Source organism: Danio rerio, chromosome 20 (assembly GCF_052040795.2).
Source record: "Danio rerio strain M-AB ecotype USA chromosome 20, GRCz13ab, whole genome shotgun sequence".
NCBI lineage: Eukaryota > Metazoa > Chordata > Actinopteri > Cypriniformes > Danionidae > Danio > Danio rerio.
In genome coordinates this window covers 21,948,325-21,966,894 of record NC_141040.1, presented here as the reverse complement: position 1 = coordinate 21,966,894, position 18,570 = coordinate 21,948,325, and the positions used below count along the sequence as shown (strand labels likewise).

Genomic DNA, 18,570 nt, shown 5'->3' with positions numbered 1-18,570 from the left:
TGCGGATGCCCTTCCAGCTACAATTCAGTACTGGGAAACACCCATACACTCTCACATGCACACACATACTGTACACTATGGCCACCACAGATCTAATACAAATGCCTTGGTTAGGGTGGCAAGACCATGGTTATATTATGATTGTCTACTTTTTTTTATTGTATTTATTTATGTGTCGTAAGCAAACCATGGTTGTTATTCTTTTTTAAGGGAGTAGCCAGGGGGGTTCGGGTGGTTCGAAAGACCCACCCCCACTGACAAAGGTTCAGAATTTGTCCCATACATGAGCTCAGTTGTCCTATTTTGACTGCTGTGCTATCATAAATTGTAAAAAAAAAAAAAATAAATAACCAATCAAAAAAGGCTTTAAGACGCAGAATCCTCGACAAGACTGAATCCTTCAGACTGAAGCAACAATGTGGGATGTCGCTTGTTGGATGACTTCAGCTAATCAGTTTTGTTCAATGCAAGCAATTATTTTTCATGACTCCAACATCCAGCTGTGCAAGAAAACATCGAGTCTGATGTAGGTGAAGTGGTCTTTCACTACTGACATACTGTATCGTTGTTAAATAGAGAAAACATTTTAGAAGTCACGTATAACCAAAAATTGAGCAATAAAAAGGCGCCAAAATTGGCTTTTAATAAAGTTAATTTTAATACTAATTGGGCTGTTGTTGTTATCTATGAATTTTCTAATTTACTTTTTTTTTAGAAGAGAGACTAGAATAAATATCATTTATTATCATTTTTTTTATTATTCTACTGGCCAAATTCAACAAAAAGGAAAGTTGTGCTAGTTTGCTATTTGCGTAATAAATAACAATAGGCTACAGTTTTAAATGTAAAACTTTAACAGATTCTTATTTTGTGCTAGTGGTATATGATGTAATACATTTGTATGTTAAAAAACTTTTTTTTTTCATATTTCTTTATTGTTAATTTTTTGGAAACATTTTTGGTCCACTTTTTAGAAAAAAAAAAAGTAATACCCCTTTTACTAGGCTGGCCACAGGCTTGGTAGTAGTAGCATTGTACACTAGTCACTGGCCATAATGTTACTGTGAACTGAATCTAAAGAAACGGTAGCCTGTGAGTTTCATTTGTGATGTTGCCAATTTATTACACATTTTTTAAAAGTTGGCAGCTTAATTTTTTTTAATTTATGTGAGCTACAAATGAAGATATTAAGAAAAATTGCTAATATTGTAAAAATGTTTTTTTCTAATGACATTAAAAATGCAATGAAATAGCAAAAAAAATCATAAATAAAATTGTTGCGTAAAAAACTATATCTACTATCTATAATTGCCTGTGTAAATCTGAGGTGCACTAGAGAGATGACACACTGACATAGCCTAATTATAGTTCACTAGAAATGATACTTGTTTCTTCTTTGGGTTTTAAATTGGAACAGTTTTAATGGTATAACGTGACTTTTTTTTCTAAATTGTGACAGTTTGATTGATAAATACTCCCTGTATCCGGGGGGGGGGGGGGGGGGGGGGGGTTGTGTGGTTTGAAAGACCCACCCCCCACTGACACACGTCCAAAATTTTCCCCATATATCCTATATTGACTGCTATACCATCATAAATTGTAGAAATAACCCACCATCAAAGGCTTTAAGACCATGCAGAATCTGATGTAAGTGAAGTCAATTGACCTTTCACTATTGACCTACTGTTGTTAAATAGAGAACGTTTTTCAGATAACTTTTAATCTAAATCTTGGAGCTTATTCTTGAAACAAAAAAATTACCAATGAAAAAGTGTGAAGCACCAAAAGCAGCCCATATTTAAGTTATTTTAATATTAATTACGCTGTTATTGTCATCCATGAATTATCAAATGTACTTTTTACAAGAGAGGCTAGAAAAAACATGAAGCTCTATTATCATTCTTCTTATTATTATTATTAGACTTAGGGCAGACTTAACCAATAAGCAATGTAAACAGCGCCTTAGGCCTCCGGGGTATTAGGGGCCCCCAACCAATGCCAAGAAGCCTATGTTAATCATATAGCTCTTTTTTACGTTTTCTAGCATATGTTGTAAAATCTTTCTATTTCTGTTACGATTTTAATGTTATTAGTTCTTTTCAAAACTGGGGGCTCTCATGAATAATGGAACATTCCGTCCGTACTGCACACGCACGAGATGTGAGTGCAGCTCTTCAATCATAGACACTACTGCCAGCCAGTGTTGCCAACTTAGCGACTTTTCAGACCAAACCACCCCCCCCCCCCCCTTATAAAAAAAAAAAAAAAAAAGCAATTAGGGCATGTTCTTAGGTGTTACTGAAGATTTTTAGAGCCCCAATCAGACACACTTGGGCTAGCTAATCAAACTCTTCAGCTGCGGTCACACTAGAGTTTGTAAAGTAAAGTAAAGTAAAGAACTTTTTATTTTCATTGTAGTTGTACAACGAAATTTGTTTGGTAACTCACAGAGACCAGCAGCAACATAAAAAGAGAGAAAACAAACAATAGACATAATACTAAAATATAAGAGGCAAGATAAAGTATACTAAATGTTATAAGTCACATAAAAACCAACAATAGACATAATACTAAAAATATAAGATGTAAGATAAAATATACTAAATGTAATAGTCACAGTATTTACATTATGGCAAATGAGTGCAAACATGAATATCCATAAAGTGTCTTTGTGCATTAGCAGCAGAACATCAGGAAGGTAGGGAGTGAGGGAGGGGGGGGGGGGGGGGGGTTATTGTTAATGTGTACAAAGAGGAGGGGTGGCACAGGCTACAGCTCTGGGGACGAAGCTGCTCTTTAGCCTGTTTGTGCGGGTCTTAATTGCCTTATATCTTTTCCCTGATGGGAGTAGTGCAAAAAGTTTGTGTCCTGGATGAGTAGGGTCCTTAATGATGTTGCTAGCTCTCCTTTGTAGGCGGCTAGCGTAGACTGTATCGAGGTTTGGGAGTTTAATTCCTATGATCCTCTGTGCAGTCTTAACAGTCCGGGATAGAGCTCTCCGGTTTTCCGCAGTGCAGCTTGTGTACCACACTGTGATGCAGTGACAGAGGATGCTCTCTATCGTACTCCTGTAGAAATTTAGTAAGAGCTGGGTCGGTACTTTTGTTTTCTTGAGTTTTCTTAAGAAGAAAAGTCTCTGTTGAGCTTTCTTCACTAAGTGGGTGGTGTTAATGGTCCATGTTTGATCTTTTGTCAGATGTAGGCCTAGGAATTTGATGTTATTTACCCTCTCAACTTGTGCATGCGAAATTCTGTCGTACGGCGCTGCGAAAAGGGGCGGGATTAAACAAGATAATTTGACATTAAAAAAGCGAGTGATTGGTCCATGTTTTAAATTTCTGTCCAGAGAAGTTGATCCTCGATTGGTCTCACGCAGTCAAGTGATGCGATTTCGCAGGTCTGAGTTCACCAAGCTTGAACTTTGCACCGCAGCGACCTGCAAAACTTAACGCATGACCCTGCATTTCCGGTTTGACGCATTTTGCGTGCGTATGAATGGAAGTCTATGAGGAGAAAAGTCAAGTGTGACTGCAGCTTTACTAGTCTTTCTAGAAACATTGTTCAGGTGTGTTGTTGAGACAAGTTAGAGCTAAAATCTGCAGGACACCAGCCCTCCAGGACTGAGTTTGGACACCCCTGCTGTACATAGATTGTGAATTTATTGCTTAACATGCAGTTTATTTTTCAAAATGCTAGAGCCCCATACCTTGATTTGCTTAGGGCCCCCAAATCACTGAGTCCGCATGCCCCTGGCAATAGGTTACCATTTCTTTCCATGATATACGATGTATAAATTTATTTATTTATTTTTCATTTTTCTTTATTCTAAATCTTAAGGAAATATTTTGGTACATCAAAAAGTGTGGTTATGATCATCACCTGATAAGCTAATCTAGCTAACAGTGCCTAAAATGTCAATAAATGTAATATTTTATACTTAATTGACATTTTTTTAAATGGAAAATGAGGCAAATACCTGCAAAAAAAATCCACTTTTTGAGAAAAAAACCCTCCCCTTTACTCTGTGGTCGATCGTTGGCCTTAATTTAAGTTAAAAGCGTATTTTAAGTTTATATTTTAGCCATTAGGATGTGTAAAGCTAATTTTACGATAACATTTGGCTTGTATGTTTTATAATGGATGAGTCTGTCTTTGACATTTTTCTTTCTAAAAATGACAATGAAAAAGACACACTTTGCCGTTTCATGTGACCTTTATCTGACAGCATGTCTGCGGCTGAGCATCAATGCATCATCATGCGCTATTCGGAGTCCCCTCGCCTCTTTACGCACAAACACATTCAAATCTTTCCAGGTAATAAAGGGCCACTTTGCGTCACAGCGGTTATCACTTTTTAAATTCATTCAGAACACACGTTCAGCTCTGTAAAAGAAGAAGTGCGAGGATCACGTGGTGGTGTTTGGATAAGTGTGTGCGCTCGTACTCCACGTTGCCCATCATGATCGTCATCAAAAGAACACACGCGCTGCGCTGAAGAGCCGTCATGAGCTCCACTCTGCTGTAATTTCACTGAATATGGATGGTTAGTGGACGTGTTCTCACAACATTTAGAGGTAAGAGCAACGCCATTTTACGCTAAATTTTTGTAGAAATGCCACTCTTGCTCTTAGATGTTGAGTTTTTATGCTTGTACAGGTAATCTCAGTCTGAAAACAGGACGTGTGTTTACACATGTACTAATGTCTGTACGTGTATTTGAGTTATCTGACTTTAAATCAAACCTGTAAAATGAAACAAACCTTGTCAAATCCAGTACAAAAAAGAGTGTTTTATAATAGTATAGAAACATATACTGTTGAAAACAGATTCCACTCAGAAAATGTTTGCAAATGTAACAAATATTTACAATAAAATGGCAAAGTCAGACGGCTTAAACTTAAATAATTTTAAAATAGACACATTTTTATTTAAAAACATTGAATTCACAGACAGTGAATTATTTTTCAAAACATTAAGCGTCAAAAAAATTGAAAAAGTTGTGTATAGGCTATAAACATGCCAAGCCCTGCAGTATATCTTTCAGGAGTGAGGTAAATAAAATAAAAAAAATACTGTGTTAAAGCGTTAAACTTCAAACACAAATAAAATTAATAATTATTATTGAACTTAAGAGGTTTGATTTTAATGTCAAACAAAGGAATCATGAATATTTAATGAAGATGTCAGCTTAATTTAGACTCATCCATCATATATATTATATTTCTGTCTTTAGACATTTAGTCCATTACTAATAAATAAAATGCAATTCAGACCATCAAAAATATTGGTCTGTCATCTAAACTGTGTAAAGCATTGTATGTCTGATCATGTTTGGGTTTGTGTGAATCGGCCTTGAGCGTCTCTTAATAAAGGCCTCATAACACTCGAGTGAGCATCGCCAGTGTCTCGACACTAATGAAACCTGACGAGAGAATAAAAGCTTTCATCTGATCTAGAAGTCACAGTGTCTGTCTTTACACTTGCACAGTGATTTCACGACTATAAGGAGGTCAGAGAACACAATCAAGATGAATTCAGAGCTTATTGTACGTGTCCTTTTTTTGTATACACTGTAAAAAAAAAAAGCTCGGTTGCACACAATGTTGAGACAACATGAAGAAATTAAGTTAACATTAGTTTTTACAAATTTGAGTGGATTGAACTTGAAACAAATAAGTTGTCAACAACAAAACTCAACAATTGTGTTGATTCAGCTCATTTTAAATAAATAGTTTAAATGAACATCAAACATTTTTTTCTATTGTATGTTTTTCTTGACACTGACCTTCAAGATTACGGTCAGTAGGTCAAGTGCAATAGTTCAGTTCTTGTGCATTTTCAGGGATTTTTCCAGATGTAAAAAGTGAGAAATGAAGGAAGGGAGTAACTGTTAGTCAGCTGGTTATGTAAACCTTCATGTGGGTGGCTTAACTTTCATTACTGTTAAAACATTTCTTTTTATCTTGCTTAATAAATGTCCCTACTGCTTTTCACACTCATTTTAATGTCCTGAAATGTCTCAAGTTAAGACGTTATGAAATGTTTCATATAACTAGTTAAGGAATGAGTGTGGTTTGGCCGTTTACGTTCCCATGCACTTGATTTTTTTCCCCACTCCTCATGGATGATGGAGTCTTGATGAATATTTCAGTGGCTGTCTTGTCTAGCTGGGGCAAATGTAGGGAGTGGTACGTTGTGCTGGGGGAGATGAAGGGAAATGGGGGTGTTTTACTATGAATGAGACAGGGCAGAGACACTAAAACACTACATGCTGTGTCGTGTGGTTAGATTGAAAGGTTTTAGCCTTCTGCAGCTCATCTTTGTTCAGGTCAAAAGGAAACTGCTTTGAAATATGTAAAAGCTCTGCTGCGGGATCGTCCAGTTCAGTTGTGTGCATGTTGAATTGGTCATGTTCTGTATGAATTAGCAATACATTTTCAGATAAAATTAAGAACATGGATATTAATTTATATACAAATAGAAAAGCAAGTGAGGTCACTTTAAGCATTATCTGAAGCTCAATTTGTTGATTTGAGTAGACAAGTTGATTAAAACAAATCAACACATTTATTTAATGTTTATAGAAAATGAGCATTTACTTTTTGTCTTTGATGTCATTTTTATTTACATTTTTGGTTCCACTTTATATTAAATGGCCTTACAGTGTATCTACATTTAGTCATTGGAACAATGTACTTATTATGTACAGTTGAAGTCAGAATTGTTAGCCCCCTTGAATTATTAGCCCCCTGTTTATTTTTTTCCCCAATTTCTATTTAATGGAGAGAAGAGATTTTTTCAACACATTTCTTACCATACTAGTTTTAATAACTCATTTCTAATAACTGATTTATTTAATCTTTGTATTTTATTTTAGCCGAAATAAGACAAATAAGACTTTCTCCAGAAAAAAAAAAAAAATTACTTTCACTGTGACATACTGTAAAAATTTTCTTGCTCTGTTAAACATCATTTGGGAAATATTTAAAAATTCAATTGAGATCGAATCAATAAGGGAACGTCTCGACTCTCTTAACGGAAAAAAAACCCCTAGATGATATGTACTGCAGAGCTGTTTTAAAGACAGGCATTCGTGGTTCGTTATGATCTGTTTACATAACTATAGCAACAGCGACGTCCGTGACACTCTTAAGTTAATTAACTGAAGGACTTTCATGCAAGTGGACACGGGTGTCGATTATAAATGGCGTCACTTGCAGAGGAAGCGTGGGGTCCTGGGAGTGTAAGCCAGAGAGTGCAAGTCTAAGAGTGCAAGTGCAGATCTGCAGCCAGACCCTTCTCGTAGGGACGGGAAATGTCCTTGAGCTGGGATTCAAACTCAGGACGCCCTGAAATGCTACTGCACCATATGTCAGTGCGCTAACCACAAGGCTATTCCATCTACTATTACTCTACTCTTAACGCTAACCCCAAGTAATAACAACAGTGGGGTTTTTTGAAAATTGACCTCGCTGCGCATGTGTATAGGAACAGCAGATGGTGGCCATAGCAACGACAAACAGCAGGAGATCTCGAGCACAAAACGCATTAAGGAAGGAGCAAACTTTACGTTTTCAACGTGGTTTTGGACACAACATGTGAATAGCCCCATACAGATTTAACCTGAGAGATACAGTACAAGCACTGATCTGTTATAGATTAGTGTTTACAGGCCGCGCAGAGCGATTCTAAGTTAAAACACAAAATTACATACATGTTTTGCAAACTACAGAAAACGAGACAGCAATTTTAATCATACTTGCATGTAGGAGAGAAGGAGAGACACTGAGCATTTGACGGAAGAAGAAACTGGTCCTTATAAACTGTAAACAGTTAGTGACAAAGTCCCATACATCAGTAGTCTTTGCTGATCGTTTCTTTAATAACAAACGGCCAGCGAATTGCACGTTGCAGTGAAGTTATTGTATCAATCATCAGAAAAATGACAGGAACAAACACGGTACTTGATATACTGTATATGAAATTTAGCCCCTACAGCTGCATGTCTTGCCATCTCTCAGTGATAGTAATCTTCGCGAAAGATCAATCCTATGGTTCCTTAGATGCACATGCACATTCACATTTTACAGAATCCATCATATTTGACGATGTCCTGTATCAACGTTGATGCGTTCAGGCAAAAAAATCTGAAAAAAGGATGAATCTGACTCTAAGTCGACTCGAAAGAATCAATACTTTTAAACATTGTGTACTTTTAAACACAGTGCACTTTCAGATTTAAACCTTCATTTACTTACGCCCCATTCACATGGGGCTTCAGCGTCAACGATTCACAGAGCGCGTGTCTGAAGTTGGGGCTGACGCGATCGTCATAGCAGTGTCAGCCAATGAAATTAGTCAGCAATAGGCCACTCTCTGAACTGGTGTATTTGTATACAGCGATCTGATTGGCTGATGCTTCCATCAGCACTTGAGAAGTTCAGAAAGTCCCAACTTCTGCAGCAAGCAACACCACTGAAGCGGCGCCAACAGATCCACAATGCAGTTCGGCAATGTCTGACGTCACCCATTAAAAGTGAATGGGAAGCGTTGATGCTAACGCCTCGTGTGAATGGAGTGTTAGAGCTGTGTTATGGGTGGTGATTTTCAAAAATCCATAACTGGGGCTCTTTAAAATGTTTGCAGTGTAGCGTATTAATTGTATCAATAATTTTTTTTTATTCAGCTCCTCAGATGCATTTGGGGGTAATCTATATATTGTACACAAATCAAGACATTTATCCCATAATTATTAATATGTTTGTAATCATGATTTAACTGCGAACCACCATTTTGACATCAAAATCCACATTTTTAACACACATTATGCATTGATACAATTTTATTTCATCTCTCAATCTAACATCTCTTTTTTTTCCTCAGATATGATGCATGCAACCACTGTTGCACAAAGCATCATGACCAGCATGAACCAGAGTAGTCGGGCGTCCTGTGAAATATCCCATGAGGCGGACCGCGTCCCGCTGATGGTGCTCTACATTGTGGTTTTTATCATTGGTCTGCCTGCTAACTTGGCCACCGTCTATCTCACCCTCCACCAGGTGTGTCGTAAGAACGTCCTCGGGATCTACCTGCTCAGCCTGTCCATATGCGACCTCACGTACCTCTTCACGCTGCCTATGTGGACCGTTTATGTAAGCCGAAACCATGAGTGGCCATGGTCCTCATTGGCCTGCAAAATAACAGGCTTTGTGTTCTTCAACAACATGTACATCAGCATCTTTCTGCTCTGCTGCGTGTCCATCGACCGCTACGTGGCGGTGGTCTACGCGATAGAGTCTCGTGGTCTTCGGCAGAAACGTATCGCGGCTTTTGTGTCGTTTTTGATCTTCATAGTGGTGGGCTTGGGTCACTCGCCTGTCTTCATCATGCGAGAAGGTCAAGTAGAAGAAGGGAGTCACCGCTGTTTTGAGCCAAGCCAGAGCACAACGTTGGTTACGGGGTTTAACTATGCCAGAGTTTGCATTGGATTTTGTATCCCGTTGGCCATCTTGATCTTCACCAACAGGGCCATTCTTGCCAACGTTCAGGCCAGTACGGGCCTCCAACCCCATCAGAAAGTCAAAGTGCGCTATTTGGCTGTGGCGGTGGTGGCGTTGTTTTTGATCTGTTTTGCTCCTTATCACATTATCTTGCTAATGCGTGCCGTCATCTTCCACTTCCCCAATCTTCAAGGCAAGTGTCACTTCGAACAGCACATCTACACACCCTACAAAATCTCATTGGGACTGTCAACGTTCAACAGCGCCATCAACCCCATTCTCTACGTGCTCTCCAGCAACAACATTCGTCAGGAGATCAGACGAGGCATAACGTCAGTGTGTGACAGAGTCCTCTCGAGTCAGCGCTCGACACACAGCAGCCAGCACAACATGCACAGCTCCAGAAGCAATTCAGAGCCCTTCCCAATCAAGGGGGGTCAGATGAGGACGGTTTGTCCGACAGCATGATCAAATGGTAGAGTTGAACTTTTGGATTGTTTGCTTGGTGTGACGGGGAGGACCATCCTTGCAACGTTCAGGACAGTCAATGTTGAGGAACGTTTCTTTTGAACAATCTTGCATTACTTGTTACAAAGTTGCTAAAAGTGGTACTAAAATAGTGTTACGTTACTTTTGCATTACTTTTTCATCTGCGCTAGCTTGCTTGTTAATAATGTTATAACGATACTTGCATATGGAAAGAAAATTGAAAGCCCTTATACACCAAACATTGATTAAACTAAGGCCTAAGGAAATATACATTCACATCTGTACTGTTACATGAAGGAGAAGAGTGTGTGAAAGCATTGAATATGACTCTTCAGCAGGGAACATGACATTACATTTCACTGTTTATTCATTTTAATAGTACAGAAGGATACTGAATCAAGTGAGCTGAGTAAATACATGTTCACTTTTAAGATCCACATTGTTTCACACAAACAGATCTAACACGATCTCAGGGCAATTCGTAACTTTCTCATTCATACACTTTAGTATGATTTGCTCATCCCCCAATGATGGTTTGGTTTATGGGGTTGGGTTGGGTGCTACATCTTCATTTTAAAATTGTACATTTTCATACGACTGAACTTGTACAGATTAGCCACTAAACTGACAAAACCTAAATAGTTACGTTTATTTATGAGATTAGGCTGGCACATTTGCCCCTAATGCTGATTTTTTTTTCTAACCAAGAGAGCTGTCAGGCAACAAATTTGGCATTGTTGGTTTTTAAAAGTAACTCAAATATTTCCTTAGAAATGAAAAAGTAACTATTTTACTAGTTATTTGAAAACATAGTCGGATTTTGTAACTTCGTTATTTGTAATTCGTTTTGCTCAACATCAAGAACAGACTTCCAAACTTATCTGAAAAAAAAAAAAAATCTAGCCATGGCTGTAAGGTAATTTTTTTAAAATCTGTTTGGATCTGTACCGCACTATCTTGCTCATGCAGATCATCACCCTGAAATATTGTTAACTTTTTCAATTGCTCCATTAACCCCATTCTCTACATGCTCTCTAGCAACAACTTTTAACAGTCAGGATAATGTAGAGGCATTGAATTGATGTGTAACACAGCCATCTTGAATCACTACTCAACACAAAGCAGTCAGCACAGCTCCAAAAACAATTCAGAGACCTTCCCAACAAGCTTGCCAAACATAACAACATGATTAAGAGGTGATTAAGGTCTTCAATATTTTTTGCCTGCCAGGCCATAACATGGCCATTGTTCAGGCCAATGTTAACCTCCAACCCCACTAAAAAGAAAAGTCCACTATTTGGCTGTTCCAGGGTACCATTGTTTTTGTTGTTGTTTTTTTTAACCTGTAGTGCTCCATACTACAGCATTTTTTAAATTGTCGACTTTCTCCATTAAAGCTTAAGAACTGACATCCATCAGGAGATTAGAAGAAGCATGGTGTTGATGGCATCTTTAGTCAGTGCTCACCACAATATGCACAACTGCAAAATGAATCCAAACCAGAACCCAACCAAACAACCTCATCTAATGAGGACATCAAAAATGTTTTTTGCTCTGTGTGCACTAATTTAGGAGACTCATAAGAGTGCATGGTATTGTTTAGCAGTTTGGTTATTAATGAGACCAACAATGAAACCTCAAGGTTTGCCACAGATCTTGCAACAACAAAGTCAAAGGTGAATTTCCTCTGTAAATATTTCTTGGTATATTTCACACTTACCCAGAATGTTTCCGCTCAGTTTGATCTGCAGCCTCTGATTTTCTGGTACTGGACTCTCCTAGAGATTTATTTTTATTTTTGCAGAATGAGACCCCCTTTGGTGTTTTTATAAGGTCTTTCTCTGAAATCAATGATCTCACAATAATAGCTGATGCCAAACAAAGTGTGGTTCATTTATAAACTAGTTTCGAGAGGATCACGTGCTTATGATTAAATATGACTGGTCCCGCATCAGCTTCTCATATTGCGCCATTCAGATGAATACTGACTCACTATAAATAGCCAGAGTTTTCCACCTCAGTCATCTTCGTCTTAAAGAATCCCCCTTTCCACCCCTACTCCTCCCCTTCTCCTGATAGGGCGGCACGGCAGCCCAGTGGTTAGCACTGTTGCCTCACAGCAAGAACACCACCGGTTCAACCCCTCACCGGGCCAGTTGGCGTTTCTGTGCAGAGTTTGCATGTTCTCCCTGTGCTCACGTGGGTTTTCTCCGGGTTCCCTGGTTTCCTCCCACCTTCCAAAGACATAAAGCATAATTAAATTGACTATTCCAAAGTAGCATCTTAAGACAAACTCATAGCCATTTATATCTCAGCTATTCCTAACACGTTCACAAGCAGCGGAGTTCTCGAGACCTACCTGAGCTTAAACTATATTCTGAGCTCAGGGCTCTCTCCCGGGACAGCATGCCAAACACGCTTCATTATCAATCATCAGCTAAGTGTGAACTCTTGAAATGTTATTTGTAAAATTATTTGTGTGAAAATTACCAACAGATGTACAGATATGATCACTCTGTTCTTACCTGTGGGCTTTCACAACTCTAAACACAGATTTTGACCCTAGGTAAGGTATGTTTCACAGGTGAGGTTGGTGTCACTTTTTACTTGAGGTTATGAAAACCCATATTGTAAAGTTTATAGTGTGCAGTGTGAAAAGATGCTGTGTCAGTATGTTTCAAACCCAAGATAACCTAGGTATAGAAAGACCCTTGCTCCGTCCCAATTTGCATACTTGCAATACACTATACTACAAGTATGGACCTTTTTTTCTGAAGGAAAAGTGTACACTTTTAAGTGTGTAATTGAAGAGTTTGCAATCTTTGGGACATACCTCCTTGTTAACAGATCGTTATGTTGCTTTGTTAATGTACATCCCCTGTCCCCTGTCAATCATCTCTCGACAAATCATCCACAATTCTTTCCTATGTAATTACCTACCTTACTGGAGAAGCAGGAGAAGGTTAATCTGCCATTCAGGGGTCTGGAATCCCTGCGTCTTTGGATAAATATAAATTCAGAGTCAGTACTAGAGTTCGTTGACGGTGTGGCGGGGGTCTCCATGTTGCCCCTAGCAAAAAATTGCACATGGCTAAATCCGGCACTGCAAATTGGCCAGATATTAATAGTCATTCAAACAACTTTACAAAAGCCTCTCTACTTGAGAGGTCTTGCGCATCTGCCATGTTTATAGTTTATTTACACTTTTTACCTGAGTTTGTAGTTCTAATCGAATTCACATCCAATTGTGGCCAATATTTGCAGTTAGATTATGGACGGTTCTACACTTCGAATTTTTGCTGGAAATAGTACCATCTGGGAACCTTTGGCACACTCCTCAGCTACATTCATTTTCTTGTCAGCTTACTCCCTTTAGTAATCCCAGGTCGCCACAGCAGAATGAACTGCCAACTTATCCAGCACGTTTTTACGTAGCGGATGCCCGTCCAGCCGCAACACATCTCTGGGAAACATCCATACACTCTCATTCACACTCTTACACTACGGACAATTTACCCTACCCATTTGACCTGTACCGCATGTCTTTGGAGGTCGCCACAGTACTAATTCTATTTTCAAATACTATTTAGGATGAGAATTGATGAGCGGCACAGTGGCACAGTAGGTAGTGCTGTCGCCTCACAGCAAGAAAGTCGCTGGTTCGAGCCCCTGCTGGGTCAGTTGGCATTTCCCCGTGTTTGCGTGGGTTTCCTCTGGGTGCTCTGATTTCCCCCTCAGTCCAAAGACATGCACTATAGGTAAATTAGGTTAGCTAAATTGTCTGTAGTGTGTGTGTCCTGGTCCACCAGATTGGGTGTTTGATCGTTGTGCTAACGTAAAAATTAGATGTTAAGAAACACCAAAATGGTGCTGCTAAATATCAACTTTAATATAAACGGCCCTGGTAGTTAGTAAATAAGTATGCCAGTTGGGACACAGCTCCAGGGTTATTTATTTAGCCAATCAGATTAGAGCTTGCTGTTTTGGCAAGAGATTAACTTTTTGTGTGCAATAAAACATCTAATGGATTTTAGGCATCAACTGTGAGTGACATTCAGCCTCACTGTTTGCATTCTCAAATAATTTACTGTAATACAAATGCAGTGGGTCAGTTTGTCAATGTTCTGTGCCATGGTTAAACTGCATGTATGTTGTAAAAACGTTGTTTGGCAAGTTAATGCACAACCTGAACATGTATATAACTAACTTATTATTTTTATTAAGTTTTGTTTGTTTTTTTATATATATTTTAAAAATGTATATGTTGCATACTGTGTTTTTATATTTTTGTCATGCTGTTTTAATGTATTTCATAAATATACATAATCTGCATGGCTACTGTGTGGCTTTTTAGTGTGTGACACTAATTTTGCTTGATTCTGACAAATTAGATTCTAACAATTTGCATCTAATATTTTTTTCAAACAATCACCAGTAAATTATAATCTTTTTAGGATAAAACAGAGACAAAAAGCTGTTTTATCAACTCATCACGATGGACTTTAGATACTGTAATCTTAAAATGACAAACAGAAAGCATATACTGAAAGCCGTTATTAAAAAAAAGGTTTCTTTTTGAGGACACGAGGGCTTTAAATCAGATAATTAGCTGTTTCAGCATTATATACCGGAAGCTGTTGGTTTCAGTGATCTGTTTTGCTGAAAAAAAAAAGTGTTGACATATTTGTGTGCTCTTTTAAGTGGGTCAGAAACCCTTCAATTAGCAAAAGGAAAAATGCTGATTACTTTCAATCCATCCCTGATTAAATGTTGAGCAAGTACATCATTGCAGTACGCTTCCTCAGTCCTGCTTTTGAGTGTAAAAATGCATGTGATGGACTTGGTGTCTTGCAAAAGCTACAAGCCAGACATGCACATGGTCATCTGGTATGTCTGCCCTCTGGCTTCCCTGTAAACATCCTGAATTATTAACATGAGACCAAGATGAGCTCCTAATTGGCCCTTCCCCTGATGAATAATTAAGCAGGCAGCAGCTGCCATCAACCAATAGCAAACAGTCAGTTCAGTGACCCCGCCCCTGTTGTGGTGCGCTCTGCATCTGGCTGAGACAGAATGGCATATTTTGACTGACCGCATTTTAAACATCACCTGTCTCCGGCTGTGATGATCATGAAAGCTTAATTTCTGTTTGTACAGGAAGTAACAGCTATTTTTTTGAAGTATGGTTGACAAAGGAAATAGTTTTTGATTATTCAGTACAGTTAATATGGCAGAGTTGTCTGGATTGTTTGGCCTAAGAGTTTAATATATGTATGGAGCTTAAAATATGCCAAAACAATCTGAATTTGTATTGTAATTTAAATACAATTTAATTAAATTTAAATGATTAAGAGTTATAGGTTATTAACAGTGTTGGGTAAGTTACTTTAAAAAAGAAATAGATTACAAATGACTGATTGTTAGCTGGAAAACTGTGATCCGATTATATTACTAATTTCGTCATGTAAAAAGTAATCAGATTACTAACTACTTTACTTTGAAGTTACTTTCAACACATAAAATATACCTATAACAATACAAAACAAACTGCAGCTCCTTCAGTGATTTAATATTCATAACATTACATCCCTAGTAGCAAAGAATTCTGGCCCAGATTTGGCAAAAAGCTGGCACAGCAGGCATTCATCCGGCACTGGCATACATCATGTGGGCCAAACATGGCCCGGGTTTGGCAGAGGTGGCACCGTTTTTAAGGCGGCACACAAGATTTGGCCCAGATTTAAAAATTTGATAAGTGGGCCATGTGAGTTTGGCCAGTCTTGACCCACATTTAAAATACACTAAAATCATTTTTGAGTAAAGAAAAAAAATTCTACCAATCAGGTCACTGAGAAAAAGTGTGCCCATAGTGTGCCTAAAGCGCATCACTCCATGGGTTTATCAATTTCATTGCAATCGTGACACACCAACCTATCTGGCCCAGTTCAGGCCCAGTTATGAGTTATTAACTTGGCTGAGACTTGGCCCAGATATGGTCTGTGTTTGGCCCTTGTCTGGAAGCCAGATTTGGTCCAGTCATGTACCGTAATTCACTGCGGCATGTGGGTCAAGCAAAACCTGATTGTGTGGGCCAGAGCTGGGCCAGAGAAATCTTGCTATGTGGGCAATGTCTTGAACACAGCGGTTTGACATATTTAAAAGGCTTAAAGAGTTCACTCAAAACTTTAAATTCTCTCAGCATTCACTTGTTTGTCGTTTTTTATAGAAAAGAATAAGAAACTGGATACCTGTAACTACTGACATCCAAATGAAAAAGCTCTGCTGTGTTTGGGTGTTCTGTGTTTGTCTAAGGTAATCAGTCAGTTCTTGTCACGTGACTTGCGGTTTTCAACTGAGGGCGCCTGGGAAATGTGAGCTGGCAAAATGCACTCCCAATGCATGCACTCCCAATAGGTTAAATGTGCGCGCGGGCAAAAGATGCAGGATGTGAACAGCCCCATAAGCTGCTACACCTCTCTTCGCATTCAGAAAATACCTTCACTCCCATTTTTTTTTTATTTAGTCTGTTTAGGCTGAGTTGGACAGTTGTGTTTTTGGGCGCAAGTGTATTCCTTGGTGACAAGTATTGTAAGTGCTTGAACAAGTTGCTAGTTGAGTTAAAGCAGTCGAAAATTCTTTAGAGACTGGACATAGACTCCATTTCCCAGCAATATTTTTGTTTTTACTCTCAGTGACATCAAAGTTACGTCTGTATTTCTGCTTGAAGAAGCAATCACTCTCGACAGCAGCTATTTCAGCTCGCGTTCCTCATCACTGTAAAAGCGTGTGCTCATTAACTGACAGCAGAAAACAACATTTAAAAGATTTTTTTTTCTAAAAACTATATTTGTAATGTAAGTAGCATAATTACACTGATGTTTAGTAACTGTAATCAAATGACATGAAGTGAAAATGTAATTTGTTGCATTACTGCGTTCTTCAACAATGGTTAATGTAGAATATGTTAAACCCAACTCTGCTAATTAAAACTAAATATTATACTGTATGCCTTAAAAATAGTTTTGAATATCTTGATTTGATACAGCTGAGGCCAGAAGTTAACCTCAACCCTCACAAGTAATGTAAAAACAATAACAATAACGAGAATTATTGATATTATTAAGTAAATCACCCATTAATTTGTATTTTATTAGCATCTACCCCTATCCAACTCTAAACCTACCCCTGACAGTAATGACAAATGTTAATTATTGTCACAAAAATGCTGCTATTTTGATGCACAACGTGCACAACTCAAAAAATCTGATCAAACGAGGACATCAAAGATTGCTGCAATGGACTTCAGTGTTTTTAGATTGCTGTGCACTAATTTAGAAGTGAATGCTGGCTGATAAGGAAGTATGGTTTTGGTTATGAACACAATAAAGCCTTTTTGAGGTTTGTCACAGATCTTGCAAAAAAAGAAAATAATAATAATATTCACAGGTGAATTTCCCCAGTAAAAATGTCTTGGTATATTTCACACCTCATCTGCTTCCTTCTTAGAATGTTTCCGCTCAGTTTGATCTGCAGCCTCTGAAATTGTTGCACCGGACTCACCTACAGAAATTTTTTTTTTTTTTTTTTTTTTTTTGCAGAATGAGGCCCTCTGACTAACCACACTTGGTGTGTGTTTCACATGGTCTTTCTCTGAACTCAATGATCCCACAACAATAGCTGATGCAAAACAAAATGTAGTCAGTAAATGTGTGTAAATTTTGTGACTAAAGAAAAAAATGAATTTGTACATACAGCAAAATCACCAGTGTTATTTCAACTCTGATTTATTGTAAGTCTGAGTTCCTTTTAACACCTTACTGGTGTATATATAATCCACACTGGCCGGAGATAAATAAACATTTTCAAAAGGGTTAACAATTTAAAACTGGCTCAAGAGTTTATTATGTTTTCTTGTTTTATCAGTAATTTAGCAGCACAAGACATCAACATGACGTCATATTGACATTGTACCCCTTACATCATGTGGACGTTACATTTTGTTTGGAAAATAAAATCGATGTTGACAACAAAACCCAATGTCAGGCCGGCATCATATCCAGTGTCCAACCTATAATCAACCAAATATCAACGTCTAATGATATTACAGCTTGATGTTGTGTGGACATTACCACCAGGTACATCAGACATTAAATTTTGCTTGCCAAACCTCATGTCCATATGATGTTGGTTTAAGATGTTGGCTCGACGTTGGATTTTGGTTACTTTCCAACAACCTAAAATCAACCAAATATCAACGTCATTTGACATTGTTATTGAATGTCAAAATAACATTGTCCTTAGAAGCTAGCTAGACATTGCATTTTGATCACCTGACATCACAACTTAAATCTAACCTAATATTAACATCTTATGACATTGTGTGCCTGCTGGACAATAACTAACCGGATAACAGAATGTTATGTTTACACACATCCACAAATCACATGTAAATGCATCAGCTTTTTACAGCGTAATACTCACTATTTCGTACTCTTGAGTACTTTTGAAAATCTACTTTTTACTCATGCTTTGAGTAATATACAGATACTTTTACTTGCACTACATTTTTAAGTAATGG

At 38.1% G+C, this 18,570-nt stretch overlaps 2 protein-coding genes across 3 annotated transcripts in view; both read left to right on the top strand.

Moving 5' to 3' along the window:
* vipas39 (VPS33B interacting protein, apical-basolateral polarity regulator, spe-39 homolog) overlaps positions 1-18,570 on the top strand; it is a 219,917-nt gene that overhangs the window by 36,460 nt on the left and 164,887 nt on the right. The gene's annotated exons all lie outside the window — the stretch shown is intronic.
* On the top strand, positions 4,211-10,262 carry gpr132b (G protein-coupled receptor 132b). Its single transcript, NM_001025547.2, is given in 2 exon segments — positions 4,211-4,574; positions 8,884-10,262. Coding segments are annotated over 2 exon segments (1,122 nt in total). The 5' UTR covers positions 4,211-4,540; the 3' UTR covers positions 9,972-10,262.